General features: G+C 37.8%; 1 protein-coding gene across 1 annotated transcript in view; it reads right to left on the minus strand.

The window, feature by feature from the left end:
- Positions 1-14,928, minus strand: part of LOC111141989 (LDL receptor related protein 2) — a 202,141-nt gene that overhangs the window by 60,029 nt on the left and 127,184 nt on the right. The window contains exons 37-45 of the mRNA XM_022494900.1: positions 13,709-13,922; positions 12,388-12,621; positions 10,176-10,364; positions 6,585-7,505; positions 6,287-6,452; positions 5,802-5,960; positions 4,158-4,447; positions 3,214-3,417; positions 2,038-2,280 (exon numbers count right to left, since the gene is read on the minus strand). Coding sequence (XP_022350608.1) covers positions 2,038-2,280; positions 3,214-3,417; positions 4,158-4,447; positions 5,802-5,960; positions 6,287-6,452; positions 6,585-7,505; positions 10,176-10,364; positions 12,388-12,621; positions 13,709-13,922 — 2,620 coding nt within the window. The remainder of the gene's footprint in view (positions 1-2,037; positions 2,281-3,213; positions 3,418-4,157; positions 4,448-5,801; positions 5,961-6,286; positions 6,453-6,584; positions 7,506-10,175; positions 10,365-12,387; positions 12,622-13,708; positions 13,923-14,928) is intronic.

Genomic DNA, 14,928 nt, shown 5'->3' on the forward strand with positions numbered 1-14,928 from the left:
AGAATAAAGCAAATAAGCATTTGTGTTAATGTCATCAGAAACCAATATTTTAAGCATGTAAGAGACAGGATTATAAAATCTTAAAAAGTTGTAATCTTAAATTAAAATGGGAAAGACCAATATAAACTTTTTTCCTTAAAAATTGTATTTCCTAGCTCTGTACACTGAAAAGCGCTGGAAGCAATGAGAGCCAAATAGAAATGGTCAACCAGACACTATGGTAATCTCTAAATCTGCAAAAGAACAAGTTCCCCTTTCCAAAAGGTCTGAGATAGGAAATGGACCAAATGGGCCATAACAGAGAAGCCAACTTAGCAGAGCTTCCACTGGCCTAAGAGAGGGAAGCTGACCACCAGAAACATTAAATGACTTTACTGCACTAAAATTCATCAAATATGTAGAAATCCATCAGTCTAATACTAAAAGCAAAACAAGACAAAAAATTAGTGCTCACTGGTCACCAATTCATTACTCTGAAAACTGACAAAGGAAAGGAATCAAGCCATTTCTCCTACAGAATTGTACTTCAAGGTAACAAAATAGCAGATCAGGAAAATTTCTTCTTTATGGAACGTTACCTAATACATGTAGAAGAAATAACAGAATTTTTAAATACCTATTTTGTAACTCTTAAAGAAATAATGGATTTATAGAACAACCATCCATGTATGCTAAAACCACTGGAGAGCAGGTTGATGGGATGTTCTTAAGGGAAGATTCAGGCTGACTTCTAAATCCACTAATTAACTTTATCATTAAAGTGCACAATCAAGTATTACGTGCTTCATGATGTGATGCAACAGGAAATACACAGCTCCACCTATGGAGAATTCTTACCCAAATAATTGAACCTAATGTAATCAGACCTCTAGGTACAAATTCCAGTTAATGGGAAATAAGAGGAACAAAATAAATGGTTCAATTAAGCAATTAGTCAAATCCAGAGTGTGGGAAATTCCACAGGACAAATCAATGGCATTGGAAAAAGGAGGGGGGGCACTGCTGAGGCATTAAAGAGATTAGAGAGTTAGAATCATCAAAACCAATGTGTAGACCTTGCCTGAATGCTAATCTGAACAAAACAACTGCATAAAGATATTTGGGGAATAATTGTAAAATTTTAATACGGATGGAGTAGTCAAGTAAGTACTGTCAGTCTTGCCAGATATCATTACCGCATGATAGTCAGTTGTCAAAATGTCTTCATAAATGACATGCATGTCTGAGAGCTGCTTTATAGTATTCAGGGGAAGGGGAGTCAGGGGAAATGGATGAAACAGACTGACCATTTATTGATAAATATTGGAGTTGGATAATGGGTATATTTTATTATTCTTTGTACTTTGGTGTATGTTTGAAATTTTCCATAAGAAGGAGTTCTTTTAAAAGGCATAGCCGAAGAAATATTGTATGTAACTCTACCTACAAAAGCAGCAGAGCAAGTAGATATATCCAAACTGAAATGTATTTGAATTTACACACTGCTCTTTTCTTGTGCCTACATGCTAAAGAGCAAATCCCTGAAATTTTGGAAAAACCAATAAAACAATCTACCAGAAAAATGAAAGAAAGAAATCATTTTTGCTTTGTGCAGAACAAAGATTAACCACAACACATTTAGACAATAGTTTTTGTCAGCAACTACTGGTAAAGTCTTAAAACAATCAAAAATTTTGTCAAGTGAATTTTTCATCTGGTAGATACATAAACCAAGGATAAAACAGTTGAGATTAAAATATTCAATGGTCATGTGGGTCCATAAATTTAGGTGAATAATTAAATATATTAGATTTGTTTTTACAAAACCATTTAGCAGAATATAATTAAATGAAATTTATGTTCTAGATGAATACTTAGGGTTCTTTTTTTTTTTTTTTTTTTTTTTGCTGAAAGCCTTTGTTTCTACATAAAAATTATCTCCCATGAGGTGAAGAGACTCCAAAAAAACAAAACACACACACACAGAAAAACCAAAACAAATAAGCAAACAAAGAGATTTCAGACCCCCAAAGCAGAATAAGTCCTTGATGAACTTACAGCAATTTTTCTCATCTGAGGTATCATTATCATGGCAGTTGTTGATGCCATTGCAGACAAACTGAAGAGGAATGCACCTTTTATTACCGCAGGTAAACTCCACAGTGGCATTACAGTCCCTGAACAGGCACCCTGCCTCATCACTGTTGTCACCACAGTCATTGTAGTGGTCACAGCGATAATGATACTGGACGCATCGCCCATTGGCACAGGTGAACGCTGTCGGGTGGCAGGTGTGAAATGCTACAAGGAGGAAAAAACATTGAAGAGAATTCCAGATCAGAGAGCAACATCCTAGTTTCTAAAAAAGCACAGTCAAATAAAATGGATTGAGTTTACCTTCTAAAGCAAAAATGGCTGCAAAACGGACTGCGTGCAAAGTGAAATAAACTTTAAATTAGATCAAACAAAATACGTTGTATACTTTTCTTTTTTTTTTTTTACGTTGTATACTTTTCTAAGGCAAATTAGGTATTTTAAGCAAATGTCGGAGTCGCTTCCCTTCCTCTACCATCTCAATTTAAAATTTTACCCCAATCCCAGAAAAGCATGCAAATACAATGTCTTTGGGGAAAATCAAACTCTTAGCCCCTATTGTCTATTGGAAAAAATGTAGCTAATTTCTAGTGTTTGACTCACCCCATCCAGATGGAAGCTGAATACTGAATGATTTCAGTAAATTACTAATTATCCTTCTGCTATGAAAATTAATAAAATGATAACAATCATCGAATAGAGCTCCCAGTTCCATGCTAAGTCATGCTTGACATGCACCAAGCCCCATGCTGTGTTTTTTATATATTGCTTCTCTCACTCCTCACAAAATTCCTAGGAATAGCTCCATCTAACAGATGAGGTGTTGGAGGCTCAGAGAGGTTAGGCCACTTTCCTGTGGCTGCACAGATTATAAAGGGAAGAGCTAGGATTTTAATCCAGCCCCTTTGCTCTTAACCACTACAGAGGTGCTTTCTAATAAAGCATCAACACGAATCCCTGGCATGTATATCAGCTTATATGGGATTTAACAGTCTGTGTTCTCAGACTAAATGTTTTCAGTTCTAACAGGACATATAGGCACAAAATTCACAGCTATTCACACACAGCAGGACTCTGTACCAAACACTTGGCATAAAGACAAGTTTACAGCCTAACAAAAGCTCCAGGAGTTCAACTCACCACAGACACTTTCCAACTCATCACTGCCATCACCACAGTCATTATCGTTGTCGCATTTCCATTGTTCCGAGATGCAATGTCCATTGAGGCAGGTGAACTTGGAATTGTCACACCGTGTACCATTGTCCACGATGCAATGCTTTTTGTTGTTGGCCAGATACCAGTGGCCCTCATGTGGACACTGGCACTCAGCACCATTTGGACCTGGAAAAAAAAAAAAAGTTGGCCCAAAAAGCAAAACATCTGTGTAGCACCCATTCATATTCTCTCTTCCAGAATAGCAGTGGCAATATTTCTATAGTAAAGGCACTGTAAGGCAAGCCATAGAAACTCTTCCCATCAGCCTCTCAACTACATTCTGCATCATTTGTCCATGAAGAACCACCACCAATTCCAATAAATGTGGCTAATTCACCCTAATCATTAACAACTAGCTCTTGCCTACACTGAAACAATAGAAATGATCCTCCCTTCTTAGCAACATCTGTAAGACAACAGCATCAAAAGATACATCTTTCTGCAAATCTGTTGCTATCTATAAACCACACTATGGAATACATAGAATCACACTTTCAAATATCATCAGAAATACTTCAGACTATAAACAGTACCTCCCAAGTAGAAGAACTAGATCCCTTCCTAAGGGAGGTAAGCTCTTTGATGGAATTTCTATCCAAGTCATTAAGTCTGGCATCCAAAGACCCCATCTTTCTTTCTACTCCCATCAAGACTGATGGGAGCGCTCCACATTAAATGGAAAAGAAATCTGTCAAAGTCTTCCTCTAAACCTACAAGTCTCCAAATCTGTTTTATGAATTATCCTGAAATCAAGGAGAACTTGGATTTTTTTCTACCCTTCTTAGAGTGGAATATCCCTCAGCCTTCCCTACCAATCATTAACATTATTACCCTACATGATTCAGTCTTCATTGGCAATGTCTTACCTGGTGCACAAATATGGCTGCAGCCTCCATTAAACTCGCTGCAAGGATTGCTACACTGTTGCTGAGGATTCTTCACTACAGCACGAATACCGTTAGGCCGGGAGGGAAAACTCATGGTCATTGCCATCTGACCTGACCCATCATATTTGTTAGCTCGGTAAATTTTTTTCATGTTCCAGTCAGTCCAATAAATATACTGGCCATAGAGAGTCAAGCTAAAAGGATGAAAGACTGTATAGACAATGACCTCACGCTGCGTGCCCATTAGAGTGCTGCGTTCAATCTTCTGCCTAAAATGAAGTAAAAAAGAAAATGCTGGAATTCAGAAAGAGTAAGCACCTCAAATGGGAGCCCAATGCCTGGGCCTAACCACTTCTTTTCACAAGCCCCCAACTTTCTTTTCAACAGCTGCATACGGCAGGAAGAAAAATTTCATCTAATGATGGGAGGTCTTCATTTGCTTATGAAACATGGCCTACGTAAATCACTGATTTCCAAGTATTAATATAACCTGTAAGTTATCCTAGAAAGGGAACCAGGCCAAAATTAGAAATAGGAGATTATGAAATAATACACACAATGCATGGAACTCAGTTTTTAGCACACAGTAGTCTCAATAAAATGTGAATTACTTTTTCCTCCCATTCCCTTAATGACCTTCTCGATTTGTCATTTACCCAGTACTTGGAGATATTTACCCATAATGATCCAAATTTAGACACTAAATATCATTGCTTGCTTACAAATGAGAGGATAAAAGATGAGATCATTAGGTGCTTAGTGTCTCAAGCAGAAATCAAAATCTTAAGAAAATAAGCAAAGTTAAGTTGAGATTCCTGACATGTAGACACCAGCAATAATAAATGAAATCATCTCATCTTTTCAACTATTCCGTTAAGATGATTGGAATGTGAGTAATCTGAGGACTACTTGAAGAAGTTACATGAGAAATTAGAGTCAACAGAAGTTTGTAAGGAAAATATTACTAAATTGGCTAAGAAAAATCTATTTGAGAAGATGACCAATAGACAAAGACTAAAGGAAAAATTTTTTTTAATATTTTATTTATTTATTTGACAGAGAGAAATCACAAGTAGGCAGAGAGGCAGGCAGAGAGAGAGGAAGAAGCAGGCTCCCTGCCAAGCAGAGAACCCAATGCGGGACTCGATCCCAGAACCCTGAGATCATGACCTGAGCTGAAGGCAGAGGGTTAACCCACTTAGCCACCCAGGCACCCTAAAGGAAAATGTTTTTAACTGAAGGCTAAATAAAGCCCAGAGAAAACTTAGTACCAATGTGCATTTAAAAGTTGTCCACATTTTCTGATAGTTAATTTTCTGATAGTTTAGATGGGGCCTGGAGATTATAAATTGAGTGATTACATTTGTAATTATAACTGAAATTAACTCATCTAGTAATGTATCCTTAGATGCCTTCTAGTTCTTAATTATTCAATCTCATGATAGATCAATTTTGACAGGTACATATACCAAGCTAGAATACAGTTCATAAAACTATGATTCTACATTTTGGCCATTTCTATTTGGCATATTATAATTTTATCATGTTATGCAAATCCCCCCTCTGAAAGTGAAAGCAAGAACTCTTCTTATCAGCACCCACAAAAAGAATGAAAAAACTTACAGACTGGCATCTGCCCAGTAGAGAAGGTCATTCTCATGGTCCAGAGTGAGCCCATTGGGCCAGACCAGGCTGCTGTTCACAATGGGTACCCGGAAATTTCCTCCCAGTGTAGCTCTCTCAATTTTGGCATTAGTACCCCAGTCAGTCCAGTACATGTAGCTAGTCATCCAAAAGGAGTTGTAATTAATTCACAAGGATCATAATACCTTTTAGTTAAGAATGGCAGCCTTCTTTAAATGCAAAATCTCACATTAATATGGCAAATGAAACCTACTCCATTCTCATCTACACAACTTGCCCAAAAGCCAACCTTTCTAGCAACAACAGGAGTTACTTCCCATTCAAAACTGCTTGTATTTTTTCACTTTTGAACATTTAGCTACAGAGTTTCAAGCCCATAAAATATTGGTTATGGACATAATTTCAGGCCCCAACCCTTCCAGAAATAAACATACAGAAATATGATAAATAAGACCATGGCATACCCTCGGCAAGGATCTAATACAATTGCTCTTGGCTTTGAAACATGGGCAATCACAGTGCGCTGAGAACCATCCTCAGCCATGGAGTAAATTGTCTGGTTGATGTAGTCACTGTAATAAATTCTTCTATTGATCCAGTCAAAGGCAATGCCATCAGGATTCCCTCTACCTGGATATATACCAACAAACACACACAAAGGCATTAGAGTCTCAAAAGGCATTTTAGAACCTCTGGGTCAAACACATGTGTTGATTACGCTGCATCAACTTCCAAGAGAAGCTGCTCCTGGAGTGCCCTTACCTGAAATAATGGTCGTAGGAGACCTGGTCCCTGAATTTAGATTGACATACGAAATCTGACCATTTCCAGATGGAAAAGATTGTGTGAAGTAGATTCTGTTAGTTATGCTATCATAGACCAGGTCTACAGCAATTCTATTCACACGTATTGCTTCGAAAGGTGGGCTATGAGCCTCAGGGTCCAAGTGTAAGCTTCTCAAGGTGTTCTCCAAGGCAAAGATGAGAAAATCTTCTGTTGGAATGGCACAGCTCTTGCCATCACCTTCTAGGGTTCCAAAGGCACAGCCACATTTTGGGGTGTTCAATCCAGGCAAAGCAAAGCAGAAATGGGTGCATCCACCATTATTTTCCAAGCAAGGGTTGTTGTTGACCTCAGCTGGTGACCGGGGCTGAACACTCTGGTCAAAGATGGTCACATCTCTTAGCCAGCTGAGATTGTCCCTTATCACTGTTGGTGGCTCACTGCTGTCTGGTTCCTTGCTGGCTTGGAAGATTTTTTTTAAATTCCTGTCTACCCATATGATAGAATTTCCAAAAACAGTGATGGCATAAGGAGTAGGGTAACGACTGCCATAACGAATCACTTCAGATTCCTGTGCCTCAATACCAATCCTTGCAATTATATCTAAAGAATCATCAACCCAATAAACGTAACCATTGCTATGGTCTACTGCCAAGCCCCGTGGGGTGACAATGCCTTCTGATACAAGCACAGTTCGATTGGTACAATCAAGGAAAGAACGTTCAATCTTTGGGCTCTGCCCATAGTCAGCCCAGAAGAGGAATCTATTCTTGGGGTCTACAACAATATCCCTGGGCCTATCTGCAGTGGCTTTAAGGAGAATACGGCGGTAAGTGGTGTTGATCCGCAGAACTTCTATCAGTGTTTCAGACACAAAAGCATTGGTGAAATAAAGATTTCCTGCAGGAAAATGAAAGAACATGCTGATAAATGCAAAACCAAGAAGGAAAAAGAGGGAAACTTTTCAAATTCAGAACAAAATATAAAAAGCTGAGGTTTGGGTCAATAAATGCTGTCTTTTACAAGATAGTAACAGTCCCAGTTTAGAGTTAGAAAAATAAATATTTACCCTTAGGAACTAAAGAAATTGTTTTGGGGCGCCTGGGTGGCTCAGGTCATGGTCTCCGGGATGGGAGACCCAGCCCTGTGAAGAGCCTGCATGAAGCCCCATGTGGGGTTCCACGCTCAGTGGAGAGTCTGCTTGAGAGTCTCTCCCTTTCCCTTTGCCTCTCCCCAAACCTCACACACTCTCTTTCTCTCAAATAAATGAATAAATCCTTTTGAAAAAAAATTGTTTCTTCAGATTTAAAGAGGAAGTGCCCGCCTTCAGCTTCTAAACCAGATCAGAATTCATAGCAAACGTCATAACCCACTTGCTACTGAAAAATCATTTTCCAGAATGTTCTTCCTCTTCCACCTGAATGTTTAACACCTACATCTCCAAACACTCTAACACACATTATCATGGCATAACTTCTACTCCCAACATGACAAAATGAGCAAAGAGGGAGAGCCAACAGCTTCTCAGCTTATTTCGATGTCTTCAAGTGCTCCTTTATGCTTAGTATTAAGAGTCTAGTCTGACTAGCATAGCTGTTTTCATCACATGGATGAAACTCTAAAGCGACCAAAAGAAAAACCCATTTGTCTTTGGACATTACAGAACAATGTGAATGCTAGAATAAAAACACAATGGTGTGAAGATGGTAAAATGAATAGAGAGTGATTGATCCCATACTGATTCCACCAAGTCAAAAACCTGTTGAATGGTCAACTCTGTTACCAAGAGACATCTATTTTGGTTCCTAGGTCCAAGTAAAAATAGCTCTGAAGAAATCAAGCCAATATGCAATACGTTACTGATCTACCCATTATATATTCAAATCCTTTCATCTAGGTTTGGCAAACTTTTTCCATAAAGAGTCAGATAGTAAATATTTTAGGCTTTGTAGAGCATATGGTTTCTTTCCCAAGGACTCAGATCTGCCACTGTAAACATGAAAAGCAGGTCATGGACAAATGGGCACAGCTGTGTTCCTATAAAACCTTACAAAAACAGGCATGGTCCAAATTTCTAGTTACTAAAAAAAATAAGTACTGAGGACGTACAACATAATGACTATAGTTAACACTGTATGGTATATATGAAAGTAGTTAAAAGAATCAATCCTAAGAGTTCTCATTAAAAGGAGAAAAAATTATTTTTTCTTTTCTTCTTTCCTTTTTATTGTATCTATATGAGATTTTGAGCTGTCCCTATCCTGATAACCGTTTCACAATATATAAATCAAATTATGATGCCATATGACTTAAACTTACACACTGATGTGTGTCAATTATTTCTCAATAAAACTGCGAGCTGCATTTGGTCCATAGACCATAGACTGCTGACCCCTGCTTTAGCTATACTCTCAGAAGTAATACAGTAATTTGTAATCAGAAATGGGATTTAGGAATCCAATTAAAGACTTCTCTATGATATTTAATATTTACAATAAACTCTTATGATAGCACCTAGATTTTCATAATATATTTTAGTATTTCTAAGTGATGCCTACTTATCAAACTGATTAACACACAATGATACCTATTTTTATAGACTAGGATCATATTCTGAAAATTATAATACATTTAATACATCTGTTTCTCAGTTCATCATTAAATAAAAACAAATGGTAATTTAAAATTAAGTACATGACCCCTAAAACTAGTATTATACTGTATGTTAACTTACTGGAATTTAAATTAAAAATTTTTAAAGAATTTTGCTATGCAAGAGTGGGAACATGTCGAGTCTTACATGAGGGTAATGACCAACCAATTCAATGTCTTAGTACATCAAAGGAGACAGGGGTTATGAACAGGCAGGGTTCATGGGGAGCTACAACAATGGTTAATGAGGGAATAAGTCAGTGGTGACGGGTTCTGTTACCACCTGGAGACCACATTTGTATTCCTAGAGTTGCTTACAATATTAGTAAGTGTATGCTGTGTATGTCATTATTAAAAAAAATAAAAAATAAAAGTAATATAATTAAGTACATGAATCAATACGACTAAGTTAATGTAATACTGGGTCAAGCATTTCAATATAATTACAATAAAGAAGTGCCTAATGATCAAAGGATTTTTATACATTAACAAGATAAGCAATTAAGAATTTGTCAACTAAAATTGCTCATTTTTAAAATAAATCATTGTCATTTCATGGTTCACTTACTTTAATATCACTTATTCTTTGAAAATTTAGACATTTCTAATTTAGAAATTAGGTGCTAATTTAAGTGTGAAAAAAATCAACGTAATTTTTCTAGCCATTCTGCCTATAGTTTTGATTATGTTAATAATGGAAGAAAATGAATTGTTATGACTCTGTCCACTGAAACACCTTGTCAAAAACTTACTAGGCATACAGCTTAGTCTAAAAGCATAATTCAATTTACCTTAAATAATACCAATAGTTATCTAGAAAAATAGACTTACAGCACATACAGCATTAAACTTTCAAGCATAAAATAACATGTAAACACCAAAATATTTCTCAATGAAATCCCTATACAGCTTACCTACCTGCTACCCAATCCACTGCAATGCCCCGAACTCCGTTTTCTCCTATCCCATGTGTAACGATGTTTGTAAAACCAGACCCATCAGGTTTGATTCTATAGATTGCATTTTGAGTTATCATAGAGCTGCTAAAATCACACCAGTAAATAAAACCAGAAGACACATCAACATCCACATGCAGTGCATTTCGTCCTGAAACATTGAAGACAAGTTCATTAAACAATGCTCTAACTGGAACTAGAACTTTGACATTCCTGCCTTTCCTCTCCAACTGTGATTCCCAACCCCCTGCTCTGACCATGTCTCTGGGACAAAATAAAACTGTTTCTCAGTTGCAGTGAGTACACCCAGCACCCAGATCTTGGTTTCTAAAAGCCATTTCCCACAATAATGAGAACTGGCTCCTAAGAAAAATAGCGGATTCTAAGTTTGGGAAGGGAAGGTACAAGGTGAGCCTCGAAGCTCTTAGACCCAGAGGCAAGGAAGCACATAAACACTCACGGAATCATGTCCAAAGAATACAGGCAGTCATTGATTCCAACGGAAAATCTACTTGGCCAAAATGAAGCCAATAGAGTATCAAGAGTAATTGTGGTAAATGTTTATAACACACTGAATTTTAAAAATGAATAAAGACTTGAATCTATGATGACACTGTGCCCCTGAAATCAGTAACATTAAATGTACGTATATGCATGTGCATGTACGCACAGATTGAGCGTTCCAATGTGTTGAAATACAAACAATTTTTCTATCTACGTGTACAACGTAAGGATGTTCACTGTCCCTTTCGTTCAACTTTTCTGATTTGAAATTTTTCAAAATGAAAAGTTGGGAGAAAAAATAATTGATTTTATGATCTTTACAAGATGGTAATTTAGAGCCATAACATTTCAGATGTGGGGAAAACAAAGAGGAGTCATGCGTACTCGTGCCTATCACCATCAGCCAAGAACATACATGGTACCAGACATTCTCTGACTCCTTCCACCATGTGTATGGTCATCTCTTCTGACCATCTCTTCCTCCCCTCCATTCCCTTCACCCTTTTTCTTCCTTTTCTATCTTTTATTTCTATCATTATCCATGACATACCCCTTGTGATGCTAGTAAACCCTTGGTTCCTCCTACGGTAACAGGGATCATTTTCTATGTTCACAGTATACAAACACAAAATACTGCAAAAATACAGTTACTAAGGAGATTCTAATACTGCCAACTCATTTATTTCAACTCATCAAATACATCTTAATAAACCAGATTATGGACTACTGTATTACTATTCTAAATAAGAGTCTAACCTTGATCCCAAATCTCCATTAACTGTTCTTCTAAACACCAACTCTGCATACTTCTTGCAGTCTCATGCTACATTCTATCTTGCTCTAGGCCTGTCACTCTCAGTATGATCCAGGGACCAGCGACATCATCATGCCCTGGGAACTTGCTAGGAATGCAAACTGAGGGTTGAAGAAGGGAGGGGAGTGGGAGTTACTGGGTGACAGGCATTAAGGAGGGCACATGATCTGATGAGCACTGGGTGTTATATGCAACCAATGAATCAATGAACACTACATCAAAAACTAATGGTGGGTTGAAGTGCCTGGGTGGCTGGGTGGGTTGAGCCTCTGCCTTTGGCTCAGGTCAAATAAATCTGTCAAATAAATAAAATCTTAAAAAACTAATGACGGCTAATTGAACTTAATTTTAAAAATTTTAAAAATTTTTAGAAATTAAAATTTTTTTTAAAAGATTTTATTTATTTTATTTGACAGAGAGATCACAAGTAGGCAGAGAGGCAGACAGAGAGAGAGGGGGAAGCAGGCTCCCTGCCAAGCAGAGAGCCTGATGCGGGGCTCAATCCCAGGACCCTGGGATCATGACCTGAGCTGAAGGCAGAGGATTTAACCCACTGAGCCACCCAGGCGCCCCAGAAATTAAAATTTTTTTTAAAAAAAGGAATGTGGATTCTCTAGCCTTACTCCAGACGACTAAACGGGGAAATCTGGAGATGGGGCCAAGATCTGAGTTTTAACAAGCTCTCCAATTCTGATGTATGCTAACGTTTGAGAACAATTCAAGGCAGAGCCAGTTTATCTCAAGGGAAACACAAGCTTCATTACATGCTAAATCCAAACATGGAGAATGGCTTTATGGCACCAAGAATTTCACATGGCAGCAGAGTGAAATCTTATTTCTACTGGAGTTGGCATACCTTGGCCAGCCACTGGCACCATGGCTTCGGAGTGATCTGAAAATTCCAAGCTAAAGCCTGTGATTACAGACAGCATTGAAACAACAAGAAAAGAGCTATATGGAGAACAGGTCTGATTATCAGGATTGAGTTTCAGTCCACTGGCACAGGCACATGTGAACAATCCTCCTGGTACAGGCAGGCAAATCTGCTGACAGGCATTCCCATTGTTGCTACAGCCATTGGAGGATGGATCTAAATGAAATCAAAATTAGTTTGTAACTTTTGACCTCACATACTTGACACTCTACCTCAAATATCTTGTATTGGGTCACCGAATAATTCATTACAAAAATCAGTAACAAAAGACAGCACCTGGGTTAACAACCTAAAAACAGCATTGAAGAGACTACAGCTTAAACAATTAACACATAAAGGTACCACAACTATTATAGAGAATGGAACATCAATTTTTTTTCTTCCATAAATCATACAGAAATTAGAAGAATTGGGGAGATCAGTGTGCAAATTCTAATTTTTTTCACCCTCTGACCTATGTACTGGCATTTAAAATTGTATCAGTTTTAATTATATGATCAACAATGTGATGGGCATTTGATTTAGAATATATTAATTAAGAACATTTAAAGGTTTTTTTCACATGCAATAAAAACAAATGCCAAGTGACAAACCTAGGTTACAGACAGCAAACTGTTTAGTCAACTTTGGTTAGAGACTAAAATCTACACAATATGTCAAAACTTCAAAAACTAATTTCTGTATCATAATGCTAGTTTAAGGGGTGAATCAAAAGTTAGATTATCTACGAAAAAATGCTGAAAACAGCAAGTATTCCCTTTAAGATTAGAAATTCTAACCTATTAACACTTCCCCATCAGGTACCCAACCAATGTTTCCTGACCACCTTCAACATGCCAGGAACTCATCTAGTTACTGGATACAGAGCAAGAAACAAGACAGAAAAAAATGCATGTCTTTATGGAGGTTACGTTCTAACCAGAAACAATAGACAACAAACTGATAGATGTCAGGGACCGCTATGAAGCAAAGCAAAGTAAGGAATTTAAAATGATGGGGAAAGAATGGGACTAAGCTTACTCTGAAGTCAGCCTGGCCTTTCAGATGCCAGGTTAGTCTCTGACACTCAGCCAACCTTAGGACAGGGCTATCATTTCAAAAATATTTGGGGTAATTTCAATTCACATGCATGTATGTGTACGTGGGTCTATGTGCAGGCATGAACTTACATATATAAGTGTGCAGATGTGTGAATGTACATTTTACATTCATGAATGTGTGTGTTTCAGTAACAAATACTTACCATGTCTGTGATAAACTCGAAGACCTCTCAAATTTGGAAAATTCTCTCTCAAGACTACTTTGTTGTCCCCAGTGGCCTTATCAACTCTTTCAATGACTTCATAGTGTTCATCCGTATAATAAAGGAAGGAATCATAGACAGCAATTCCCCAGGGGTGGGAAAGACGGTTCACCAGGATCATTCTGTTTGTACCATCCACATTTCCTCTTTCGATCTAAAACATCAGAATTGTCATGATTGACTGATTGATGGTGAAATGAGAGAAAACATTTAAAACTAACATTCTTTCTCTCTTTTTTAACTTAATTTCAATTAGCCAACCTATAGTACATCATTAATTTCAGATACAGAGTTCAGTAATTTATCAGGGATATAGAACACCCAGGGCTTAGCACATCACAGGACCTCCTTAATGCCCACCACCCAGTTACTCCAACCCCTCACCAACCTCCCCTCCAGCAAACTACATTCTCTTATTAAAAATACACCACATCTATATAGCACTCTATCCTTCACAGAGATTTTTCGTATCTGTTTTAGGATTTGATAGTCACAATGACATGGAGCAGTAGGCCAAGCAAATGTCATCATGCCCATTTCACTGACAATGAAGTTTCAGCTCAAGTAAGACAACTAACATTCTCAGACGACATGGTGAAGAAAAGGGGAACTAAACCTCGCTAGTCCCTGTCATATTCTGGACAAGGATACACATTTAGTGTCGAACTGTAGATCACTACCCAGGAGCTGACTGACCCTGCATTTAACATCTTCACCAACAATTTCTGCAATGGGACTAGGAAACATGTTTCATTCAATGACAAGACAGCAAGACTGAATGGGACAAGGTTGTATTCGAATGGTGTATTGAATGGTGCTGTTGTATTCGAACAGGTAACAAGTCTTAGTCAAAATGACTGTGATAAGCTGGAAAAGAACTCACAAAAATGAAGTTCCTAATGGGAAATGACAAGTCTGCTTCTAGAAGAAAAATAAACTGTAGACACAGCTGGTTTGATTTCATTCCAGAAACTTGTCTCAAAGGCCTCCTCTGTGCCAGGATCTGAGCTGAGTACTGGCGAGAGAGACAAATGAGGTTTGGCTCACTACCTCACTGGACAAGGAAACCCAGCAGTTACAAGAGCAGGTTATGCCCTAGAAACTGACAGAAGTTCCAGAAAGTCAGAGCAGAGGGAAGATAAGCTTGGAGGGGAGCTCTA

The sequence above is a fragment of the Enhydra lutris genome, unplaced genomic scaffold (genome assembly GCF_002288905.1).
Source record: "Enhydra lutris kenyoni isolate GAN:26980312 unplaced genomic scaffold, ASM228890v2 scaffoldscaffold1, whole genome shotgun sequence".
Taxonomy (NCBI): Eukaryota; Metazoa; Chordata; class Mammalia; order Carnivora; family Mustelidae; genus Enhydra; species Enhydra lutris.